Source organism: Aristolochia californica, unplaced genomic scaffold (genome assembly GCF_029961685.1).
Source record: "Aristolochia californica isolate CCGP_79_NKW_82.1479 unplaced genomic scaffold, dmAriCali1.0.hap1 SCAF_3, whole genome shotgun sequence".
Classification (NCBI taxonomy): Eukaryota; Viridiplantae; Streptophyta; class Magnoliopsida; order Piperales; family Aristolochiaceae; genus Aristolochia; species Aristolochia californica.
The window spans coordinates 7,822,035-7,848,307 of record NW_027181992.1 but is presented as its reverse complement, the minus strand read 5'-3'; the positions used below and the strand labels follow the sequence as shown (position 1 = coordinate 7,848,307).

The 26,273-nt window shown below is 36.9% G+C and overlaps 1 protein-coding gene across 2 annotated transcripts; it reads right to left on the bottom strand.

The window, feature by feature from the left end:
* Positions 1-1,956: 1,956 nt before the first annotated feature.
* Positions 1,957-24,906, bottom strand: LOC137958480 (protein CHROMATIN REMODELING 5-like). 2 transcript variants are annotated; one of them, XM_068805524.1, is made up of 31 exons: positions 24,466-24,906; positions 23,184-23,908; positions 23,037-23,104; positions 22,410-22,847; positions 20,424-20,657; positions 20,128-20,211; positions 18,456-18,515; positions 18,247-18,350; positions 17,793-17,844; positions 17,571-17,634; positions 12,570-12,663; positions 12,390-12,477; positions 12,121-12,255; positions 11,816-12,007; positions 11,618-11,685; positions 11,411-11,504; positions 11,161-11,285; positions 11,015-11,078; positions 10,622-10,834; positions 10,095-10,337; positions 9,824-9,934; positions 9,650-9,739; positions 9,005-9,187; positions 8,843-8,923; positions 8,495-8,734; positions 7,747-7,899; positions 7,474-7,651; positions 7,191-7,372; positions 3,593-3,922; positions 3,416-3,503; positions 1,957-3,246 (listed from the first exon to the last, which is right to left on the bottom strand). In XM_068805524.1, the coding sequence occupies exons 2-31, from the start codon at positions 23,860-23,862 to the stop codon at positions 2,789-2,791; spliced, it is 5,193 nt and encodes a 1,730-aa protein (XP_068661625.1). In that variant the 5' UTR covers positions 23,863-23,908; positions 24,466-24,906; the 3' UTR covers positions 1,957-2,788. The 2 variants fall into 2 exon arrangements, with proteins under 2 accessions (XP_068661625.1, XP_068661626.1); XM_068805525.1 differs by having other exon boundaries at positions 20,424-20,648.
* Between the last annotated feature and the right edge of the window lie 1,367 nt (positions 24,907-26,273).

Below are 26,273 nucleotides of genomic sequence, written 5' to 3'. Positions count from 1 at the left end.
CAACACATTGAATTTAGCAATCAAGCAGGAGAATAAACTCAACCTATAGGCATACAAGTATGGCTTCCTTTTTTTAATATTTTTTTCTTCTCCTTTTAGAGTTTAAACCAGAACTATAATTAGACAACAATCATTGTTAATTATCCAAGGAAAATGAAATAAAAATTAGTATGAAAGTGGTCCTAAACACAATTGCACTATCGACTACTTTCCAAAATAATTCCTCAAACCCTGCCTTAGGGTTTCAATGGATTAATTGATCAATTATTTTTTCAACAAGACTGAACTCAAGGAGAACTTTTGGAAGAAGTTTCAAAATTTTATTAAATAATTTTTAGCATAAAAAATGAAGCAAGTCATGAACTACACAATCAACATGTGCGCATGCAAGTTTCAGCCATTGAACTTGAAGAAAACGATTTTTTTTTTAATTGAACAAGCTTGACCATGAACATATTTCTAACTTTCAAAGGCATAAACTTGATCCTTTATAATGTAAAACATAGAGTGAAACTTATCTAATCAAATAGAGACCATTCTAAATTGACACCAACCTCTTCCTTTCTTTAAGTTGGTTGAACCTTGTCTTGCTTGAAGGATAATTTTGAGACTTTTCTTCTCTACACTTGCGTGACTTAGTTAACTTTGATTTAAACCCTAGAATTCCCGTTTTGATACCATGTTAAATTTTAGGGTTTAATCCATAGGAACTAGATTTGAGAAGAAGAACGAAGAAAAGGGAAGAGAGCTTGTGAGAAGCACAAGCGCCCCCCCCCCCCCCCACACACACACACACACACACACTATATTACTTATAGAGGTGGGCTTCTATGCCCTAGTATATAAGCAAGTCAAAAAATAGCTTTCAACTTATAGCTAATTACAACCTATGCCACTCATTCTCTTAATTACATGATATACCACTTGAATGTCTTCAACATTATTCAAAAGGGTGTTAATTTTTCCTTTTATTTTTGTATTTTTTAATTATCTTTTGAGAGGTGTTCTAGAACTCGATTCTAGAAGGGGAAAGGCATATTAGAGCTATAATCTAGTTGTAAAATCTCTGGGAGAGATTTGTCATGTATAATTGGACATTCATTAGGCTTAAAGAGAGTTGAAATCTCTTTTGAATATAAATTTCAATTAATAGAACTTATTATTGAAAATTTCTCAATCAAGGTTTCTTAGGCGATGATTACCTATTGGAAAACATCAAAAGCGAAAAAAATGGCTCTTTTATGGTGTATGTGCTTTTTGTTACTTCTATTTAATTTTTCTATGTAAAAAACTAAAATTTAAATTAGAATCTCAATTCACCCCTCTTGAGGAGCTACCTCAGCCAACACTTTCTTCCTCTTTATTATATGTTCAATTAAGTAAGTCTGTAAATCCTAGGACATAACATATCCCATTAGCCCAAGAAAGCCACACAATTTCTTTGTTGGTTCTAGTTCTAGCGGGTCCACCATGGCTTAAATTATGTCCGTACCCACAGAGACCGTGATAACATGTTGTCCATAATTATTCTTGAACATCTTTATTTGAAAATTATGGTCGAGAACTTTATGGACCATTGATAGGTGTGACATACGATCTTCCAAGGACCAACAATGGATTAGAACGACATTTTTCTTTTTTAAAAAAAAAAAGTACTAACCTTAAAAAACAGCTGAAATATATCATTTATCAGGTTTTGAAAAGTATTGGGGGAATCGGTCAAATAGCATTACAACGAATTCATAGTGGTCGTCATAGGTACGAAGAGCAATCTCCTTGACATCCTTGACAAATAAAAATTGGTATTTCACTGAATGATTTTTTCTGGTAAGAATTTCTAAATAAAAAAAAATTCTAAGAAATATGAGGCACTAATTGTCCCAAAAAATATATTTCTACTAAAAATATCTTTCTAACTTTGCTAGAAAAGACACTAAAAGGGCCTAAAAAAACAGATTTGCTAAAGCAAGGAGATTTCTTAGTCTCACTCTCACATGTCATTGTCAATAAACCGATGTATTCACAAATTACTGTCCTACACTTCAAACCTCGTAGCACTCAGAAAACTCACTGGTGATTTTGATCTGTGACAAACGAACACATTGAGTTTCTCAACTGTCCTTGATGAATAAAACGGGCTTCGATATCCCATAAAATGTCTCTGAAACAAAACACAAAAAAGGCATCTCATATGTACATAAAGAAAAGCAAGCCCTCCCCAAGATGTCAGCATTACTTTGGCATGCCCTTCCTCAACACGGTTCCATCATTGCAGGAGAAAAGGGAGCAGAAAAGTAAAGGAGCCATACATACATAGTTTCAACTGAAAAAGGGGAATGCAAAATTATGTGAACAGCTTTAATGTACAAAAGGATCTGGAGAAAAGAATATCAGTTTATATGTATAGCTATTCTCATGGATTTGAAAACGTACATTTTTTTGTACTTCTCCCCTTTTCTGTGTAAAAACAACACTTCATCTCTTCTCCAAAAAGAAACTACAACAGATCCAGTTGCCACTGTTGCTACTCTCATTTTCCTGTACTAACTTTTGTAAAGAAATGCCTCTCATAATCACAATTTCATCACGCCCGTGATGCCAGAACCCTTTCCTGTACACCACCTTCGTGGCCATGCAGCACCTCTTTTTATCAGTTCGTGCTTCTAATAAGGGGGGCTCCATAAGGCTTTATTTCCCTGGAGGAAAAAAATTTCTTCTAGTAAAATGTACCAGCTAAGAAGGTCTTCTTTCACAAAGAGGATCAATAAGCTGATCAAGTTCCCAATAACTATTTCAGTTGCCCTGGAGGAAAACGGGTCTGACGAGTTCTGTTCGGTCTCTCATTAGTATAGTGCCTACTGTCTGCTGGACTACGACCTAGAATACCAGCAGAGTTTGGATCCTGTACACGACTACCATTACCTACAGGTTGGTGGTAACCATCCACATGTTCTCTTCTCCTCCGCTTCCAAGCTACTGACTTCCCAGTCTGATCCTTGTGAAATGGTTCTGAAGAATGGGAAGAAAACTTTTTATAGGGTCTTTGCTTACGAACGCCATTGATAAAGGAACTAGACTGATACAGATCAGTTTCTCGATCGCTTGGGCCAGAACCATTAAGGTGGGAAGGTCCCACTCCCACTGCAGCTTGTTGCTCTTGTTTCAGTTTGGAGTAAATCTGTGCAAGTCTCTCTCCACTCAAATTTGAGAAGGATGAAACATAATTCCACAACCGCATTGTCATCCCTATAAAAGCAGGAACCATAATTTATTTTATAACAATTTCACAAACAAATAGAAGGAATTTGGTCATATGATCCTATGAGAGTTCAGTCTACATACATACAGGTGACAGGCTGAAACTCACAAGAGCAAAGCATCAAATGCATAGAGAAAGCAAATTTCAAGAACTTACTAGGCCTCTTATGTTCCTCGTATTCCTGTAAAATTTCATCTATCCTTCTCCCAAGAAGCTGCAGATAATTACGAATCTTGAATAGCACCTGAAAAAAATAGATGGATAGGTATCAAAGCTCATTGAGATACAGCTGAAAAAGCAGAAAAGCTACAGGAAAAGGAAAGGCTAGGATACCTCCTCTTTTGGAAGATCTTCACTGGTTGTCTGCAACTTCTGTAGACGCTTCAGGGTCTTCATCTTGTCAGACATAACCCCAGAACACCACTCTCTCCATTTTTCCTCCTTGAACTGCTGATACCTATCTTGCTCTGATTCAGAGATCTCACCCTCCTCCTTTGCCTGAGATTCAGTTCTTCTTTTCTTTTGAAGGGGCTCTTTTTTTGTTCTAATATTCCGTCTCCCTTGGGCCTCTTTTGAACGCATACTTAACACTTTTAAATTGCTCTCTGCTTCATTGCGACTTGTTTTGACTTTTGAGCTCTTGCCACCAACGGCTGCAATTTCCTGGTCATAGAAGTATTGCACCATGAAACTTCCAACTAGGTATGCACAGAGGATCAGATTGAATAAAGACAAAAACTTTTAAACCTCTTTTTTTTATGAATAAAACTTTAAGACCTCTACTGATTAAATTCTTCTAAGTTATCATTGACTCCTACAATCCAAAACTATTGCTTTGTTCCTTAAAAATTAGAAGAAGGCAAGGATAGTCCACCTCCACTCAGATGGCAGCACTGCAGGCAACATGGGAATCAACCCCCCTGTCTTGTTAAAAAAAGGACAGGGTGATGGAAAACTCAACTAAGCCCTTAAAAAAACAAACTAAGAAGAAAAGAAGAAATAGAAAGAAGAGGAGGTGCCACCCAAAATTAGGAGGTGGAGGTGGCACACATCCCAAGGAGCAAGGGGGTGGGTCTAGAGGCAAATCTGGACTTTTGTGAATTTCTTGCTCTCTTCAAATTGAAATAGATAACTCAGGGGTAAATCTGGATTTCCAAGAGAATGGTCAAAGCAAGTCCTACTTTCCTCTTTTTGAGAAGATCTCCAGAGATGGATTTTTACCAATTTAGCTATTTCCTTAAACCTCTCCTCAATTAATCTAATCTTTTCCTTGATTTCTTTAATCAAGGAATCCTAATTGAAATATGAGTTTCCCAAACAATGCAATGAAAAAAATAAAAATAGGAGTTTTGGCTAAAGGAAGAAACCGATAAACTTTTTCTCAAATTTCTATTGCCTTGCTCTCTCTGCTCTCCCCCAGACTCGTCCCCTAGCCACTCTGCGTCCATCTCCTCATCCCCTTGAGCACTCTTGCTCCCTTCCTCCAATTCCTCACACATCCCCCCTACACTCTTAAGGAGCTCTGGTATACTTCTTCAATCACTCCATTATTCCATCAAATTAATCCCATGAACATCCCTCAACCATCTCTTAAGCTTTACACATCACAAATTCCAGCATTCTCATCTCTCTTAGTTTTTTCTAACTGTTGGCTGAAAAAGATAGGACCTTCAGTAGGTTCTATCACAGGGTCAAGTTTTTTCTATGCAGGGAGGAGATGGAATGGAGCTACGGAACAAACCAAGGACAGAAATGTGGCAAGGTCAAGTTTTATATGTAAATGCTTCTTTAGCTTCACACAACTATATACAATGTTTTCGTTAAAAAAAAAACTATATATAACGTTTAACTTTTAACTGTATAGTTGCTTTTTCAATCACAGTTTCAAAAAGGAAACTTTCCACAGCCAGATTTCTTAATTCAAAAAGAAATTCAAGTCTAGACTGAGCAAAGAAGTGAAGACTTGATAAAACAGTGGAGGTAAGGCCATTTATTTTCTTATATTAAATATACATATACACTTAAATGATTGAAAATATAACAATATCTATTTTTAATAAACAAATATAGAATCATACCATCTAAGGCTTTTGGTATTAACGAATTTAAACATCTTCTAAATTGTGCATGCAATTATAATTGAGCTACATCATAAGGAGTACAGATTACAAATTTCATATTAGGACAAAATAAAGAAGCTCTATGTTGTGGCACTAACGGCATAAGAAATAAATGAGTAAAGAGCACTAGAGATATCAACATACCAAAATTGATGAAGAGTCAAAGGACAGGATAATGAATCTAAACAACAATTAGAGGAAAAACATAATAAGTAAATAAAGGTAGTAATCAATTGAGTTTTTTCCAAAAAAGTATTACTTTTGAGTTTAAGAGTTTGCAAAAATGAAAACTCTTTTTCAATAACAATGAGAAACAAAGGATGTCATTAAGAGAGCTCCCAAGTGAAGCAGGAGTACAATGAATATAAGGTACAACATGAAGAGAGAAAAGAAGAAACAGCCGAACAAAAGTGACAGATTATAAATAAACAATTCTAAACATCCTGTTACGAAATTAATAATCTTAAATAAAAAACAAAAAATTCAAAATAGAAAAGCCTAAGTTTTTCACTTGCTAACTATGAAATGACTCAATCTGAGTATTCATTGTTAACTCGAATCTTCCAAGTTTTGCACCATGTTTTTTAAACTTGAGTTTTTAAATATTACTCGAGCTCCATAGTGACACAAGTTTGTCAAAGTCCTAGGCAATAGTACTTCCTAGGAGGTCACCCATCCTAGAATTACTCTCGCCCAGGCTCGCTTAACTACGAGTTCTGAGTCAGATACCTAGGCAATACAACCCAAAAAGACTAGCCGTTTAAGGTGCGGAAAGCCAAGTACCTAACTCAGACCACAAACTCTAAAGACCACAAACTCTAACAAGAGTGGACGGAACCACTCTGACACCCACCCCCGCCCATTCTGGAGCCGCTTCTCACGGGATACGAACGCGGGCCGTAGCGTGCCTAGCTCTGATACCATGTCAAAGTCCTAGGCAAGAGTACTTCCCAGAAGGTCACCCATCCTAGAATTACTCTTGCCCAAGTTCGCTTAACTTCGGAGTTCTGAGTCAGATACCTAGCCAATACAACTCGAAAAAACTAGCCGTTTAAGGTGCGGAAAGCCAAGTACCTAACTCAGACCACAAACTCTAACAAGAGTGGACGGAACCACTCTGACAGAGTTAACTTGGACAAGTCAAAGCAAATTGGATCAAGTTTGAGAATCATTTTAAGTATATTGTAAGAAACAAAAATTTTAACAGTACGTAATTAGCAGTATAAAAGATTATTGTTTTGAAAACGAAACTGGAATGAATGACCAGCCCACTTGCAGTTGGACAGGGACGGGCAGTAAGACTAGGTTCTTACTTTCACAGGATGGCACAACCGTGTTAGCAAAACCAGCCCTAAAGCAGCTCTGCTACCATCCTTTATCAGGACCATCCTACTTAAATTCTCATCCAGCAAAGTTTAGATAGACAACAAAAGTCCAATTCGTACCGTGTTATTTCCCTTACAGATGTTCAGGTAATCCTTTCAAAATAAAAATAATATAATCAGATAAGAAAGTAAATAAAATACAACAGCAGCATCAAAATATTAATTAATGGCGAGACTTCTCCCTTGTCCTTAAGGTGAGAAACCATTTAAATCATTTGACTGCCTAAGATGGTCATATCAAGACCCATAAGGTCTCTCTGTTAATCCAAAGATAAGCTTACAAAAATTAATACCCCATTCTGACGTAAGTAAACCAAACCACATCTGGAATACTTCAGAACATTGGAGCCTCCTTTGAGAGAAAACAGAAGAAAGTAAACAGACCACAGAAATAGAGAAGTCTGGATTCACAAAATCAACAAATACCTTCTTTAAAAGAGCAGAAGCCCGTTGATCCAGGTTAGGGGCACGAGGAAGAAAAGTTTCACCATTGCCAAGTATTGCTGGAGCAATCTTCCTTGTAAGCCCTAGTGTTGCATCTAACCTTATCTTTTCCCAATTTCCAAACCCATGGTAATGAACACCCAAAAGCAACCTCGCATCATCAACTAATAAAAGCTCAGCAGAAAAAAGAAAGTGGATCACTTCTCCATTAAATATGGCAAAAAAAAAAAAAACAGATATGGTTGTGAAAGGTCAATTTCCTTACCTTGGTTCCAGCCACAACCTTTAGACCATGCTGCACCTCTAATGTGTGCTACTAGTCGAAATTGTGCCACTGGATCTTGGTATCTCTTAATTCTTTTTGCTAGAAGCTGGAGCTCCTCTACACGATCTAGCAACTCTTGAGCTTTTACAGGGACACCAAAAAAATCCAGCAAAATTCCCTAAAAAAATGAAATGATATAGGTTTATTGCTATAAGTAATCTTTCATAGACAAGATACTAAAGATGAGTGCATATGGAAAGCATCTAAGTAAACCTTGGTGTCAGGATTCCATTTAACTGCCTCCCTACAACCATCGATTAAAGCATCAAATAGCTCAATCTGAGCATCAGGAAGAGCTGCTTCAATTGCACCACCAACCTCTGCCACTACCGAGCTGATTTGACTCAGATTACCAAATTTCTTAACCTGATTTTCAAGAGAATGTAAGGAAAATGAAGAGATAGAGCGTGGTGAACATGTACCAGCAACAACTACAGGAGAATCAATCCCTCACAAGTAACATGAACATAGATGGAAAAATGACATAAACCAAGCTTATGACTCCTAGATGGTCCTCTTCAAATTATTAGTTCATGTTCGTAGAGAGGGCTCCACTGTGCACCATGTCTATTCTGAATATCATTGATTATGCTCTTTATTTATTTTTTCCTTTCAAATATTGAAAAAAAAAAATAACAGAACGTCAGGCTTCTTGTGCTACTTCATACAAAAATCTTAAGTTACTATTTTGCTTCAACTCTCAACTATAAAACTTCTAGAGAAAAATAAATGTTTAACCTGCATCCCTTGAGGTCCTCACATCACCTTAGTACTATCATTAACTTTCATATTAGAAAAACAAAAAAAGTAGATGCCTTCCTACTGCAATCAGATCTAGACATTGACACTATGTTCAATAAAAAGAAGGAAAGGGTAAAAAGATAAACTAAATTTGGAAAGTTTCTGGACTGCCAAACCAGGAAAAAGAAGAGGTTCAAGTAAAAAAAGTAAGAGATCTTACAGCACGGGCAAAGAGTGTGGCATCTTTCTTTGATAAATTGCCATACGACCAACCCCTTATTTGTGCAACAGCCCCTTCAATCATCGGCAAGAGATTTGAACTATCAGAAGTTCTGTTCCCACGCTTTGGTGCTCTCTCTTGAATCTCAGCTCCTCTCTTTTTCCTTTTACTACTCTTCTCTGGCTGGATAGCTTCAGCATAGCTTTTAGTATTTCTTGCAGCACGAGGAGCTAATGCTTCCTGGATAACACAACTTAAATCTCATTCCAGAGATTGGACAAAAAAATAAAAAAAAAAACTGAAGAATACGAAAGAAACTTATGCACTCAAGGCAAAGTAATCACATACTTCAGCCTCTGCAACAGCCTGAGGCTGGATCCAGCGGCTCCAGAAAGTCGCATCATCTTCAGCTGAGGAGAAATTTGCAACCTGTGGAAGAACAAGTACAAGAACATCAAGTGAATATTGACAACAGCAAATATCAAGGCTAACTTATATGATATGACTTGCCTTAAAAGCACTAAGCAACTCGCTCTCTTGCTCTCCTTCACCTCCCTTGCATTCAACTTTTTCTGCTCTCTCAAGGATCTCATCAATATCTAGACTTTCAAGCTTCTTCTTGCTTTCCTCATCATTTTTATCTTCCTTAAACAGTTCCTCTGCTCCAAACCTTAATATGGCTGACAGCTCATTCTGCAATTATCAAAATAAATATCACAGGATTACAATGATCATAATGAAGCTGCAGAATCCACACAACTGACAGTCCAATATCTTAGAGACGCCTCATCAGTGACTGCTGATTTCGCTTTAATAAATGGCCCTTGCCAATGTTTAAAAATGACCCTCGCCAATGTTTAAAAATGGCCCTTGCCAATGTTTAAAAATGACCCTCGCCAATGTTTAAAAATGGCCCTTGCCAATGTTTAAAAATGACCCTCGCCAATGTTTAAAAATGGCCCTTGCCAATGTTTAAAAATGACCCTCGCCAATGTTTAAAAATGGCCCTTGCCAATGTTTGAAAATGACCCTTGCCAATGTTTTAAATGGGACTTCTTTTTGAGTTTATATCTTCCTCTTGTACTATTCATTATTTTTTTAACTAATAAAACTGTGATAAAAAAAAAAGAAGAAAAATGCCATGTCTTCAAGTACCTTATCAAACATAGAACTTCCTTTTTTTGCTTCTTTTTTTTCAAGTCTTCCCTCAGCATTTAGTTTCTGAATGACAAGGTGGTCAAGAACCTATTGAGCAGGTAACAGAAATAAAAAGTCAGTATTCTAAGGTTTACTAAAATATACAAGAAAAAGAGCAATTTCAATGCTCACCATTTTTTTCTTAGCTCGTTCAAGTATATCTTCCTCTACACTTTTGCTTGTGACAAAACGGTAAATATTAACAACTTCTTGTTGCCCAATCCTATGAGCTCGACTCATTGCCTGAGATAAAACACAATAATTTGCAACTTAAGAGTGCAAACAAGTATTACCACATAACCATCTGAAAAATCACAAGAGCTGAACTAAGTTGGGGTTGGATGTACAGATAAGGATAAATTGAAATAAGGAAAGAAATAGCTTATCATATTCAATTTTAAACCTGTAAGTCATTTTGAGGATTCCAATCAGAATCAAAGATTATGACAGTGTCAGCCGTAGCAAGATTGATGCCAAGCCCACCAGCACGAGTTGACAAAAGAAAACAGAAATCTTCACTCCCAGGAGCATTGAAATGCTCCATAGCCTGATGACGGAGATCAGCTCTTGTACTACCATCAAGTCTCTGAAACTGGAAGCCCCTGAAAGACAAGTACTCTGCAAGTATATCCAACATCCTGACCATCTGCACAATGTGGTCAACATGCAAGGACCATGAGTACGTGTGCAGATGACTTTCCAAGTATTAAGAAGTACACCAGTATACTATGATCATAGAAATTCCAAAACAGACAATGCATAGACCACAATGCAGTTTACCAACAGGAAAAGAAATAAACAAATTGCAAAAAAAAAAAATTTGGGAAGGCTATAACCACTATATGTAGCTTTTAAAAATGACATGCAACAAAAGGAAACATGTAGATTAAGAAATGTAAAAATCAGTAAGCTTCTTTTTCACCAACGTACCTGAGAAAATATTAGAACACGATGATTGGTTTCACGTAACCGGATAAGAAGCTTGTCCAGTATTACTAGCTTCCCACTGCTTAATACAATGCGTTCAACTTTACTGCTATCAGTGATGTTAGTATCACCACCATACCCATGATCTGCACTCTCAAATAGAAACGGATGATTACAGCACTTTTTCAACTCCACAACAATGTTTAGAAGTGAAACCTGCAGGCTCAACAAGATTTGACAAATTCAGCACCCACCCATTTAAGATATTCTCAACTAATCTAAGACTGATTCTGTATTGTTTTCATTGGTACAGAGGACTTGTCATACTTTAGTTGCTCTGAGAAATAGAAACTTCAAATTAAAATATGATTCATGGAGCAAAACACATATACACACCTGATTCCCCCGCACTCCTTTATTCAGGTTCTGAAAGTTGCGCTCTAAAATCCATTTATAATACCTTGAATCATGTAAAAATAAAAATTACTCAGTAACAACCAGCTTCATGGTTACACATTTTCCTACAACTTAATAGATCTTACTGTTTCTGGAGAGGGGACATCTCTACTCTGAGGATGCGCTCAATTTTGGGAGGCAAAGATTTCTCCACATCTTTAATAACCCTTCTGAGGATATGTGGCCTTAGTTCCTTGTGCAGATTAGCAAGCTAAAGTGAAGAAAAAACCCAGATTTTAGAATTGATAAAAATCCTCTAAGCAGCATTTAATATCTCTATCACTCAGGAATGTCAGATGCTTAAAAGGACAAAGAACATGATTTATGAAAGATTACCTCAAATTCATTGAATGAACTCAAATTCTTGTATTTCAAAACAAAATCATCTTTGTTCTTGAATTTTTCAGAGTCAAGGAAATGCAATAGAGCCCTACACATAGCAACAGAAAAATCTTGTTAGAAGAAATCAAGTTGACCAGTTGCTAACAATCTTTTTCTAGATGTTAATATGCCACTCCGTCTTATGAAGACAAAATCAATTACCAAAGCTCCTCAACACTGTTCTGTAGTGGTGTACCAGTTATAAGCAACTTGTTTTTAGTGCTAAATTCCTGTCAGGGAAAAAAAGATCAGTAATCACTTTTGACTTTTAAATGACAGGATGCAGCTTCATCCAATAAGAGCAAGAACAACATCATAAAGCCAGGTCAAATGAGAAAACTTATATTAGCAATTTCATACCGAAAGTGTTGTATACAATGAAGCTTCACAATTCTTTAGCCTGTGTGCCTCATCAACCATGAGATAGTTCCACTTGATCTTGGAGAAAACAGCTTTGTCCTTCAAAACTACTTCATAGGTAGTCAATAAAGAGTTGAACTTAATGTGCTTACCACCATTCTTATCAGAGTAAAACTCATACTGTTGGCAAACCTGCCAACATAGGTAAAATGAAGACACTTAAGCAAGAGGGAGCACCTTCAAATTTGACATAACCCAGTAAGCTAATGAACAAAAAAGGTACTAATTGACATTTCCTAAGGTACCTCTCGGCTGGCACGGTTTCCAACATAAATAACCACATTCATTTCAGGGAGCCACTTCTTAAACTCCTTTGCCCAATTTGACAAAGTGGACAGAGGCACAACAACAAGGAAAGGCCCATTAATTTGCTGGGCATGCTGCAGAAAGAAGAAGAGTAAGGAAAGAAACTAATAGAAGTAATAGAAGTAATACAAATAAACAAAAATGAGGAAAGAAATCAGAAGCCAGCATTATAAAGAAAAATGCCAGTGAAAAGATAAAATCACAACACCTGTAAAAATCCTAGCATGGAAACTGACTGAACAGTTTTACCAAGCCCCATCTCATCAGCAAGAATAACATTAGTATCATTTCGCCAACTGCAAGAGAAGGAAGAACTAATTGGTCTGGAAGACATTGAGTCAATGCATAAAACAAATTAACAACTGGGACCAATAGAGTGGCAGCAAACCTGTTAACTAGAAAATTCAAACCCTCAAGCTGATAATCACGAAGTTTACCTCCTTTCAACCATTCAGGCTGCTCATCAAGCTTGCGCAGACTAGCTAAACAATGTAAATTTTCAAATTGAACTCAGCAATGAAATATATATGAAATTACAAAAAGAAGCATCACATATAGTAGGAGATAGAAAACTTTAGAAAACTACAGAACATTTTTTCCTGAAACAGTAACAAAAGAAGATTTTCTTTAAAGGAAGACAATGATATAGAACTCTTAAAGGGAGAGGAAACACAGGAAAAAGATTTGCTAAACAGCAAAATAAGCCTAAGAAATGAAAATGAGGTTTCCTGGAACAATGTGTTAAAAAGAGAGTTTTTTTATGGAATAGTGATAACTAAGATTTTTGTCAGAAGAACCAAAACAATAACTCTCCTAAGGCAGAGGAATATAGCAAGAAAATTGCTAGTGACCAAACAAGTGAGGGAATAGCAATGGGGTTCCCTTCAACTGTTGAAGAGCAAGTATGGAAGAGTCTTACATGACTCTCACGCTAAGAAATCTCATAGAGCCAAAATTAATATGGTGGAGTCTAAGAAGACTCCCATGGAAGGAGGAAGGAGGTCTCACAGAAGAGTCACAGTTAAAGGTGTTTTAGTTATGTTAGTTTTTTATTTATGTTCAGTTATTCAATTGTTCGAGGACTTATCGCTTAGTGTTTAACTTTGGGTGTAACAAAGATAAAGGTAGTTTGATTGTAATTAGATTCTACTTGTTTTCTCTATTATAAATAGAGGCTTAGTGTACTCAAATTACAACAAGTTAGTGAAGTTTTTCTCTTTTCTAGAAATTCAACAAGGTATTAGAGCGGGTTCTCTGCGTTGACTCGGTCAACTCATAGAGATAATGCGATCCTTTTTTTATTTACCATCTCTAGTAGTTTAAGTTCGTCTTGTCTTTCTTACCATCTCTAGTAGTTTAAGTTCGTCTTTTCTTGTCGTTAGCACCTCCATACTGAACTTTTCATAGTGCAAATTATATATTGACGGAAGAATCTTTGAGTTACTTTCCAATGCAAAAAGAAGTTTGGAAATCGTAGTTTTCCACAAAAAAAATTGATATTTAAAGCAACAAAGGTCAGACTATAAGAGAGGTTCGAGCAACAGCAAAAAGCTTCAACTTCCAGGCATTTTATACCATTAAGAACGAGACTTTATATAGAGAATTATACATCAAAAGAAAGATTTGTAAGTCTATTTTCTTACTTGTCTGACCCATTCTCAATTTGAGTTTTCTAGAGTGAGATATCAATCTCGGAAGAGTCAATGATTATACTGGCCAAAGAAGAAAGAGTACTTAGTTTGGCCAGATTAAAGAGTCTGAAATTTATCAGATTCTTTCTCACAAAAGAAGTCTATTCTATGAAGAAGAGTTATACTTAGATGAAAGGTATTGAAGTCTAGTGTGGAAAGGAGAAATTTTCATGGCAATCTGATATATATTTAAAGAGATATTTGCATTGGAGTCGGTAAGGATCAAGTTGCAGAATGAAGAAAATCAAGAGGTCATAAAAGATTCAAAAACGAAACTTTTTATGTCAAATTAGGTGTCAATTTAAAACTCTTTGAGTCTAGTTTCTTGAACAACAAACTGTTAGTGATTTAATCTATATTTTTGAGATATCGATATCAGAAATACCAAATATCAGTTCTACCAAAAATCTCTTTTTTTTCCTATTTTCTTTCCTATTATCTTTTCATGCATTGACGTGAATTGAGTTTCCTTTTCTCCTTAAATCCCAGTTTTTTAGCCAAATTGCTTTTCTACTCTGAGAATTTTAGTCAGACTTAATCACTCCATGATGTACTCATTCAAGGTATGCAATATCTTGTTTCGATGTTGTTTTCAAGTTTTGCGTTTTTGTTACTTGGTTGTGTATTTTCTGCATACTTAACTCCAAAAAAATGTGGTCACCCCAAAAAAGTTATACTTGGTCAAATTTATTAAGTTTTACCGTTAAGTCTACCGTAGTTTTCAAAAAAAAAAAAAGGTCACTTTAGAAGTATGCATGTTGCATAGTTGCCTCCTTCCGGTTGAAGTTGCTTTCCTATAGTATTTCTTCAGTTTATCATCTTATGTTTTAATCACTTCAGAGTAATGCCTAGACCCACTACCTAAAAAGTTTATGAGTTGATCGCCCAACATCCAGCTTGAATCAAGTCTTTTGTTCATCACCCAAGAGGTGATTTGTGTTTGAGTAACCCTAAAAAAGTTGGTCTCTTTATTGTACCCTAAATTTGGGTCGTTTTCTACCTTAAAATTGAGTAAAGTGTGTTTCATACTTTGACCATTTTTTACTGGTTTATGGAGCTCTTTTCGTATGGCTAACAATGATTTTCTTCTCCCATAAGATGTTTTGTCCAAGCTATTTCTATATCCTTTTTATCCCCAACTTGAGGGGGAGAAGTAGAATTAGTAGTACAAGAAATAGGTATTTTGTTCCATATGTTGTGATAATTTTTATGTGACCGAAATATTCAAAAAGGGGGGAGCACAAAAAATAAAAGTTTTTGCATCTATGAAGAATTTTTTTCACCATAAAAAAATTGAAGACCAAGAATCTTTTTCTAAGCTGAAGTTATAAACTCCAACTTGGGGGGGGGGGGGGGGGGGGGGGGAGTGTTAAAGAACAAGTATGGAAGAGTCTTACATGACTCTCATAGCTAAAAATTTCACAGAGCCAGAATTAATATGGTGGAGTCTAAGAATAGTCCCATGGAAGGAGCTCTCACAAAAGAATCTTAGTTAAAGGTGTTTTAGTTATGTTAGTCATTTATTTACATTCAGTTGTTCAATTGTTTTAGGACTTATCTTTTAGTATTTAACTTTAGGTGTAACTGGGATAAAGGTAGTTTAATAGTAATTGGATTCTACTTGTTTCCTCTATTATAAATAAAGACTCATTATATTCAAATTATAACAAGTTAGTGGAAGTATTTCTCTTTTCCATCAACAATGCTTGTAAAGAGACCCCATTGCTAAATCAAAATGGATTACATAATATAAAATAACACAGCACAAAACAAAAACTATAAAGACATCAAGCATATGAAATTAGAATTCTACTGTCACAATCTCTACAAAACATGAAGGCAATAAAATATAAACATATTATTAAAAATAAAACAAATATAAACATCAAACTAATCAAGAATAACAACATGATGAAGAAATTAACATTTTTTTTGGTTAAATTTTTTTTTTTGAGGCGGCCTTCTTTCTTGAATTTCCATTTTACTTTCTTAACACAATTTAAATTCACATTATGCTTTACCACTGCAATTATGAACTGCCAAGCAAGTTGACAGGTAGATGCACAAGTAAACATTAACGGCCCAGTTATACATCTGAAAGGTAGGTAGTAAGAAATTTTACTTCCAAATACAGCTTTTGATGCGATAAAATACAAAATGAGACACACTTCTTAGTTTAAGAATGTACATTTTTTTTAAAGATGAATGTGCTGATTTTTAAAAGCAAGAAGAAGCAATAAATAAGTGTTTCTCTTTGTTTCAAAATAGTGTATGCTTTTTGTTTGTCTAAAAGATGGGAGAAGGAGCCATATCTTTGTTTGTCTCTTGGTAAGGAGCCATCCTCAGTAAGACAAGGCTGCAATTCTGCATGCCAACAGATCTGACCTCTTTTAGCAAGTTGCTCATTGGCACTCCCTTTCCTGGGCTTGGAAAGCTTATAATATCCATTTGCACTGGTTTCATTCCGTGGGGGCTTTGGAATGAGCGCAACCGCAAGCGTTTTGATGCTAGAAGTGACTCTGCGGTAAGGGTCGTTGATCGTGTGTCAGGCCAAAATTCAGCATGGCTCCTAACCAAGAAGCCCTTCTCCTCCTTTGATGGTTCCTCTATTCGCGATAATTGAAACAACATAGCAAAAATGTGGTTTGGAACCAAGATCCTTGTCATGCAGAAATGGAACCCCCTAGAGCATGGTTTCCTGAAGTTAAATTTTGATGGTTCTTCTCTCGGCAATCCTGGAATTGCTGGCTTTGGGGGAGTTATCTCGGATCCCTCCGGAAATCAGTGTTTCTCGTATGTTGGCCCGTTAGGAATTGCTGACTAAAGGACGGCTGAACTCCAGGGTCTTCTCAATGGGCTCCGTGTTTTCAAAGACAATTGCAGTGGTCCTCTTCACATTGAGGGGGACTCAAAGGTGGTAATTGGCTGAACTCCAGGGTCTTCTCAATGGGCTTCGTGTTTTCAAAGACAATTGTAGTGGTCCCTTTCACATTGAGGGGGACTCAAAGGTGGTAATTGGTTGGTGCGAATGTGACCCCCCCCCCCCCCCCCCTGTGGCGCCATTGGGACTCTTTTCGAAAGATTCTTGAAATTGCCTCTCAATTTTCTTGTATTTGGTCTCACATTCCAAGATCTACTAACTCGACAGTAGATGTATTAGCCAAGTTGGGAGCAACCCTTCAATCTCTAGTTATTAGGGACTTGCTCCTCGATTCTTTGTAAATCTCTCTGTTAATATATACATCTTTTTCAAAAGAAAAAAAAGATTGGAGAAAAGATTCATTGAGAGAGGGAAGAGGAAGTAAAAAGGGGCCCCAAAATGCAAAATACCAAACTTCAAGATTAAAAAGAAATAAAAGCAAAAAAAGTCAAAAAATACATTAAAATACAAAATAGTGTAAAAAAAAAAAAAAAAAAAAAAGAATCACAGAAGATAAGCATATCTCACAACAAGATGTTGTTGAGAAATGTCTTCATGAGCAAGCTAATCGGGTAAGTCGTTGGCCTTGTGCAGAGTATAGGACCATTAAGCATGAGGGGAATACAGGTAATCCCATCAAAAGTACCCAATGAAATCATGTTCATCTACCTTTCTTAAGGCTTATTTATGTTTTAGCTTGTAACACCCTAGAGAAGCATACAAGTTAAAGTGAAACTGATGGTTACCCTTTTCACAAAGTGCAGGGGCAAATACAGACCTTTGCTTTTCTTACGCTGTAAGTCCACCATCTTCCCTTGGACAGCCATAGTAACTTCACGGGCCTGTTCAAACAAACAGGGAAAGGAAATAAACACAGAAGTAATGAGAAAAAACACATTAATATGCCAACGCCAAGAAGAAAGACTTGAGATCACAGAAAGATAAAAAAGAGATATGAAATGATTGAAACTTTCTTAAAATCAAACAAGTAAGCTCAAACCTTGTACTCATCAATAGCATCTTGAGCAAATGCAATATCAGTATCTTTCTCCCTGGCAAAAAGACATACAAATAAGAATCATAAAATAGAAATTTTTGAGAAGCATTAGGGTGGCCACGATTACATATAAGTATACTTGAAGAGGGTTTATTGTACTTAGAATTCATTGTGGAGTATAGTTACTTCGAATTCTAATATGGAATACAAGTTCTCAAGATGATGAGAAACCATGAGACAGGGAAGCGCAATTATATAGCTGGAATATAGAATTTCAGAAAATTGATTTCTGTTGTATCTTCCAGAATTACAGTGTAAGAGAGAAAAATAGAAAGAGAGAGAGTTGCCTGCCACCTCCACATCCGGTACACAAAGGTGTCAATAGCAACCCCTGGCCAGGTTGACTTGCTAAAGTCACTAGTAGGTCAATCATGGTGAAGAAGAGAAAATCACTTACCATGTTGCCTCAGCATATGAGAGCCCTCGCCACTTTACCAAATACTCAGGTGTGACATCATCCCCACCACTTTTATTGAGTCTATCAGCAAATATCCTTTCCACCTGAAAATAAGATTTGATATTAGAGTGTCTGAAAAGAAATTAAAGAGGATAGACAATTTCAAAGGAAGAAAACTTGCACACAAAACACAATGCAGGTATAAGGACCTGACTATATTGCTTAAGGAGATCTAGTTCCATTTCCTTGCTCACATCATGAACCTCAGCCTGACAAAAAACAAACCTCAAGTAAGTAGATGATTCCACCAAAACTTCCAAATTTAACAAGCCTCAAGTAGATGCTTCCACGAACTTCCAAATTTAACTAGATAATACATAAGTAGACATGGCCTTACAGGGTAGTGCACCAGAATCTTAGATGAAAGAAGAAAATAAAAAGGATATTTGATCGCAGTAAGTAGTCTTAGATGCAATATTCACTCTACCATTTTTTTTGGACAAAATATTCACTCTACCAAATGTTCAATTACAAAAGAAAAAAGCAAAATAGAAGAGGAACCCAATGCAGTTCATAGCAGACAGGTTAAGTAGGCAAGCGCAAATGCATATGGAGTAATCCAGATCAATCACAAGATCCCAATGCAGACCACACTGCATTGATGACTTTCTTGCAAATGGATTTTCTTTTGAATGTTGACAACCCTTACCCTAGTGAGACTTGAACCCAAGACCTCATAGTAGAACCCCCCACCCCAGCCCCTTCTTACCCAAAATTGACCTTTGAGCAAAGACCAACCCAGTTGCAAATGGATATTATAGCGACAATAGAGCTTTCCACTTCAATATATAATGCAACAGAGCTTGATTGCTTCAACATGAATCTAATTAAAACTCAAGACAGTCGATATGCCGATTCATATATTGCAATTCATCTGAAACTATGAAGCCTATGCAGCACAGCCACATAACATGTAAGATCTCAATCATACAAAACATAACTTTCTTCCTAAGACATCATAAAGTTGAACCTACTTTTGATTAAAGGTGATTTTATTAAGAGAAAGAACCAAAGGAAACAAAAAAGGAGGAGCTAACCCCTAACAACAAGAGATTGCAAGGAAGCTCCCTATTTGGCCAAACCATTGGCCACAGAATTTGTTGATCTCGGGATGTAAGACCACAAACAATCAAACAGGCTGACAATTTCCATAATTTAAAAAAAAAGTGTCTCAATGGCGCCACAAAGGCGTTGAGGATTGCTCACACCAACCGATCACCACCTTAGAATCTCTCTCGATGTGAATGGGGCCCGTACAATGATCGCGAAAAACACGGAGCCCATTAAGGAGGTCGTGGAGCTCGGCCGTCATGGAGTCCGCAATACCAAGAGGGTCGGAGAAGGAAACAATTTGGATAAGGTTGAACCTATTTGTACCATACATTCAACATTTTCTAATTTTGATCATATATTGCCAAACCATTACCATCCCCTTTTTTTAAAATTCTGAAAAGATGCATTTCAATGAGCATTTACATACATTTTGTACCATCTTCGTGATCTTTTTTTTGTTCACGTTAAACCCCATACCTCCCATGCCCCGCATAACAAGCAACAATACTCAATATATGCTACAATAAGTTCTATTACTATTCACTTGTTTTTATTGCATAAAGAAAAGTTTTCATATAAAGCCATTTTTTCTTTGAATCTTGATTCCACGCACAAACTACATGCAAAAACCTCGCACAACTTCCACCCAATAACTCACACAAGAAAGCCCACCCCCATTCCCCAATGTGGCAACAGAAGCAAAAGTTCTTTTGTTATTCATTCTTTTTCTTCTTCTGATGGCTAAAAATAAAAAAAGGTGGTGATTACCTCTTCACGCGAGAGGGCATTTCTATACTTCCTTTCCTCCATCACTCTTTTTGTATAATTTATAACTTTCTTGAAGCCAGTAAGCTGCACACAGGCATATAAAGAGGATACCACATTAAAACCAATAAAGGGAACTCTCCAATAGGCAAAAAAGTAAAGAAATTGTTTGAAAGACAAAAATACATAAATTTTACATAATAAATCCAAATGGAAAACTTCCCAGCATAATACTACGAGAACTGAAATACACCTTAACAACAGCTAGATGTGGCCCCCATAAACACCGGAAGGCTTACATTTTGAAGTTCAGAAAATGATTTCCATTGGCAGTGTAAGTATGACTGGCCTTTCCATTTTATGAAGAATTCGACTTCACTCCAGTCTGGTTCAGAGTCTAGCATGGGGCTCAATGCAGTGGGTTCTGTTGGCCTGTGATTCCTTAGAGCTTCTTCAGCTGTCCCTTTTGGCTGGTGCCATAAGACTTTCTCAATTGAATCCCCGTCATCCTCTTCAGCTTCTTCCTGGGAAGGCTGTTTCCAGTCAGATAACAGAAACCATTTTTTTTTCCCCTAAGAATGAAGCTCATATAACAAAACTTCGTCACATCAGAAATAGTTACAAAACAAACTAACTCGTGGTTACAGACATCATTTTAGAACAATATATAAGCAAATAATAACTAACTAATATATACAGAAAACAAATCATGCATGAATTCATACCTCCCAAACCTTATCTTAGATGTTTATAAAGGAAACAGTTACCTGAGCTGTTCTCCAAAAATTGTTATGCAGACAACTGGCTCAATACTATTTTTTTAGTGGCAGAAAAGGTTACATTAAGAGAGGAGATATAAGCGCCTCAATTAACAAGAGGGGCAACACAAACAACAACTACAAGCAAACAAAAGAAAAAACAACAACAATAAGATTACATCTTAAACAGCATTTGAAGAACTGCTCATTATTGACAAGAACCACATCAAGATGGTGTTACTCAAGCCATTCATTGTGTCTACAGATCTACTAACCAGACAAAAAACATTGTCTAAAAATTATTCAAAACACAAGTATATGGTCTAAAATTGAATAATACATAAGAAATGGATGGATGCAATCATCCATCAGAAATTGGATAGATGCAATCATGCAAATGAGGTATTGAACCCCAGAAGAAAGTATTAAATACAACCCAGATAGCTGAAGTTAGACATACTCCCCCTGCTCTACACACTAGATAGTATTGGATGAAAAAAAAAAAAAAAAAAGTATGAAGGGAAGGAAGTTCAGGAACCACACTTAGTAGTACATTGAGGACAACACAAGTTCCTACAATTTATTTTAACTAGCCAAACGAGAATAACACATTATGTAAAGAACATTGTTAAAGAAGAAATAACTGCAAAGAACCATAGACACCAAAACAGAGGAGAAAAGTACATAAGGCTCAACAAACCTAAATGTTAGAGAAGCAGAAACAAGATTAAACCCACACACGCATTAATAATACAAGCACATGCAAGCCAAAGGAAGAGAATAAAACATGAGGACCCAAGGGGTGAGGGTGCTGCCTATTGGGTATTTATTGCTGAAACATTTTCCCAGCTAAAGCAACAGGTCAATACAGTAACTAAGATTTTCAAAAATCTAAAACCCAGTTAAAATAAAGTAATTAAACAAATTACACATAAAACTCCCTTTTCTTCAACTTTTGGCAAATAGTTGAAAGCACTGGTATTCTTCCAAAAAAAAAAAAAAAAAAAAAACAAGAGAAGAGGAGAGGAAGTACTCATAAAATGAAATGCATACACAATTACTTTAGTCCATAAGACTGTATAGGAAAGAATTTTAAATAATCAGGAAAATGCAAAAGAATTAAGTCTAACACAAATATGGCTGCTTGTCAATCAAGTTAACCATGAGGACCTAGCAACCAAGGCCTTTACAATTAAATCATAATGGTCCAAAGTTCACATCCAACCTTCAGAAGCAAAACCCTGGATCAATCAAGATACCGACTTTATTACAATGGCAATACGCTCCGACCTAAAAGAACAACTGAAATAAATTCTGATTCAATAATCCACAACTGTTTTTTTGGCAACAGACTAGATATTTTTTCAAGCTACATTCTATTCTCATGCTCAAGTCCACACCAAGTAAGAACAACCAGAATTCAGAGAAAAAGAATGCTTGACAATCACAGTATCCATTTAAGTGGGATGAAGACAGCAACAAAACACAAATATTCAAACCATTTACAGGTAAATGGACCACACACACCTTTTGGCTTTTCTTTGTTTTCCCCTCTTCAACATCTTCACTCTCTTCACTTTCAGCATATGAAATCTTTCGAACAGATCTACTTGAGGTTCGAACCTCATTATTACTTGCAATAATATTTGTAGACATCATGGATCGACCACCAGTCTTCTTACGAGCCTGTCCAACTCGTTTTGTTCTATGTTCAAACTCCTCATCACTATCATTTTCTGAATCCCTTGATGATGACTCATCAGCATCAATAAATGTTTTGGCTCTTTTTCTTCTATTTTGAGAAGAGAATGATTTAGTTTCTTTGTTAGATTTAAGAGACGGTCCAACTTTGCGCTGTTTTCCACGCCGAGGTTTGTCAATAAAATCCACATCATCTTCATCAGATATATCAAAATCATCATCTTCCTCTTCCTCTTCAGAACCACCCATCTCCCAGTCCTTATCCTGGCAATGATTGAGGAGATGAAAAAAGAAAAAGATGGAACATATTTTCGAAAGAGAAACTAAATTAACCCTACATAAGTATCTGTCAATATTACAACTGTTTGCAGAGTATTCAAAAGGCAAAATAGTTATATGGAATAAAAATCAAAGAAGATACTAATTTTTTAACATAAAACGATAACACACTACCTTATTACGTGAACGAGTAGTCGTGCCTTCATACCCTGGCTCAAAATCTGCATCATCAGGGTCATCTTCTGCAACCACAAACAAGAAGGATCTAAGTGAAACTAATTACAGTAAAAGATAGAATTTTCAGAAAGGAAAGTCATGTACCATCTTCTTCATCTTCATCATCAAAATCTTCATCTTCATAATCCTCGTCATAGCTTTTTTTTGAAGCCCTTGAATTTTTCTTGCTTACAGCAACAGGCCTAGCAATAGCTCTTGAAGTGGAAGCAGTGGTTTGGTTCAACTCTCTATTGTAATGCAAAGTGTCGCTCTGTTCTTCACCATCCTGCTCATAATAATCATCAGAAGACATTTCATCAGCGGGAACATCAGCCTGAACCTTTTGAAACTCTTCACCATCTTTGTGCCCCTCAGAATCAGAACAATTTTCATCCCATGCAACTTCATGCTTGTAATCAGAATCCTCATTTTTTGTGTCAGACATATCCTTACAGAACATAGGTTTGCAGTCTTTCCAAAATGAGGAACCCCATTTTCCGACCAGAGCTGCTCTCCTTCCAGATTGAGCAAAATTCGCTTCTCCCCGATCAACATGACTGGCACTTTTAGCCCCATTATCTAATCGAGAAGAGTCTTCCACAGCTTCCTCATCGCTAGGGTAATGGTTAGCTATTTTGACTTCATCTTCTTTGTCACTTGAATTCATACCCACGTAACCATTCTCTACTGAAGAATAAACTCTCTCAATGCCACTATCTTGGCCTTTGTCACCAAAGATATGGCTAGAATCCGTTTGGTTCCTGCTGTCTCTAAAAAATGCCATTCTTTACATTGAAATTGCTCAGCTAGTCTTCGAGCTAGTAGTGTATCTACACAGACAGACGGCAATAAACCAGGTGCAGACTGATTGAATCAAAAGTAAAACGTTTAAGCTTTCTCCACATCCAAAAAAATTCATATTCAGGCTGGTCATCTTAAACAAGTGACGTAATTTGAAAATTCTGTTCAAAATTTAACCAAGCACATAAGCGAAAGATAGCAAAACTTCTCAAACATTAGAAGAAAGAAGAGCAACAAATAGAAGTGCGGCAAAGAAATATAAGATTCGAATTTTCGGCGATTGCAGATAGTGAATTGCCATTAAAACGACAGTATTTAACGCAAAACTGATCCAGAAAGCCAACAGAGGGGAGTTACAAATTTGTATCATATCAACTACTGTAACTACCAAATCAAATAACATACATCATAGATCGGTTAATTAAGAAAGAGAAGACACAAAAACCCTATAGATGTCATATCTCCACGCCCAAAACCTAACAGGTAGTCTCAAATTGGAGCATGGAGCACAGTAAGGTCTTCAGAGTTTGAAAATCGCAGGCAATCAGAACAGAGTAGCACTGACAAGCGAAATCGTGCAACATACCTCCAAAGACGATGACGCCAGGGGAAGGGAAAAAAAAAAAACAAGTGTTCGCTGGTTAAAAATAACGCGCCGATAGAGAGTATGGTCGAGAGTAAAAAAAGGAAAAGTGAGATGGAAAACGGAATAGGATTTTTTTTTTTTTTTCTTTGTGTGTCTATCCTGTTTCCTCAAAGGTTTCAGGAGGATTTGACGAAATACGAAGGTCAAAATTTCCGGCCAATCGACGCCGTTTCCGACAAGGCGACGTCAGATTTCCGACGGTCGGAGGAAGGGAAGTTTGGATTTTCCGGTTGAAGATGTCCAGGGGAGGAGAGAGAAAGCAAGGGGAAAGAGAATGTACCTTCTATCTAGAGAGAGAAGGGTCATCGAAGGAAAACAGATTGCAGAGGGTTTTTTTTTTTTCCCTTCTAGATACGTGTTTATAGACAAGGTTTTTCTAGTGTTTTCTCTCTCTGGATTATGTTCGTAGCTCGCTTCTTTTAGCCCCTAGGGCTCCACTCCTCACCCAACTACATCCTTCCACGTGTCCCATGTGCAGCCGTCGTAGTGCGATTGACGGTGGGGTGAAAAGGGTAAAGTTTATTGACGGAAGCGGTTCAGTCCTGTGGTCGAAATAAGGTATTTAAACCTAGGTTGGGCGACCTCTCGGTTGAATTGACAATACTACCCCCCAGAAATAAGATATTCCAAATTCCTGTAGGAGTGGACAGTTTTGGTTATTCGTTTCTTCTTGTCCTTGGACTGGTGGCTCTTGAGAAGAAATCCTTAGAATTCTCACACTTGTTTTTAATTGAGCTTTGTCTTTTAAGCTTTAAGAGTTGTATATCACTGTCCTTGCGTTGTCAATCCATTCGGTGATTTGATCTTTCTTTTCCTTCATCTCGTTTTGTTGACATTCAAAGATGAAAACAAAGGTGAGTACAAATCCACCACCCTTTAGAGTCACTTAAAACGTACTTGATTTTTTTTAAAGGGAGGGCTAATCTCCTCCCTCCATCCTCCCAAATCGAGAGGGAAAATGTTGAGGTGGGCCATCCTTCTTTTTTAGTGCAATATTAGATTTATTTATAATAAAAATATAAATTAAGTGTAAAAGTGATAGACTTTTCTGTTAAGTTGTGGAGTTTAATTAACATCTTACGTAAAGTCACCGCGCGGAATAACGGGTGATTGATGATCATGAGTTCAGTGAGAAAAAGGTTAGAAAAAAATATTGAGAGTTCGAGTATGTGCGATTTCTCTTGTAAATTTTTTATACATTATAGTGAATTATTATAGCGGTGGAAGATCATAACGTAGTTTCACCTTGAGGCGAACCTGTACAATATATGTATGTTCTTGCTTGATTATTTCTTCTTATGCGATTATTACTGCTCTCAATAGTATTAAATTAGGGTGTTTAATTCCTTACATCATTGACTCTATATAAGGTAGCAAGAGCAACCTTTGGTTGTTCTAACTAGGGGTGGCTTCCAACCGAGCCGGCTCGTGAGCGGCTCGAGTTCGAGCTCGACCGAAGCCAAGTTCGGTTTGTCAGCTCACGAGGCGGCTCGAAGTGAGTCTGATCGGTCGGGATCAGGAGCGGGATCGAGAGCGGGGGGGGGGGGGGGGATTTTTCCTCCCCTCGTCACCACTGAGCCCCTCCCATCGGCTGTTGTTGCCGTCACAGTTGTTCGTCGGTCGTCCGTTTGATTTCTTCCTCTCCTTGTTGTCGCCTCTGTTTCTATCGCCGCCGCTTCCATCACCGCCGCTTCCGTCGCCGCCACCTCCGTTGCAGTTGTCATCCCCGATAATAGGTCCTCCCCGGT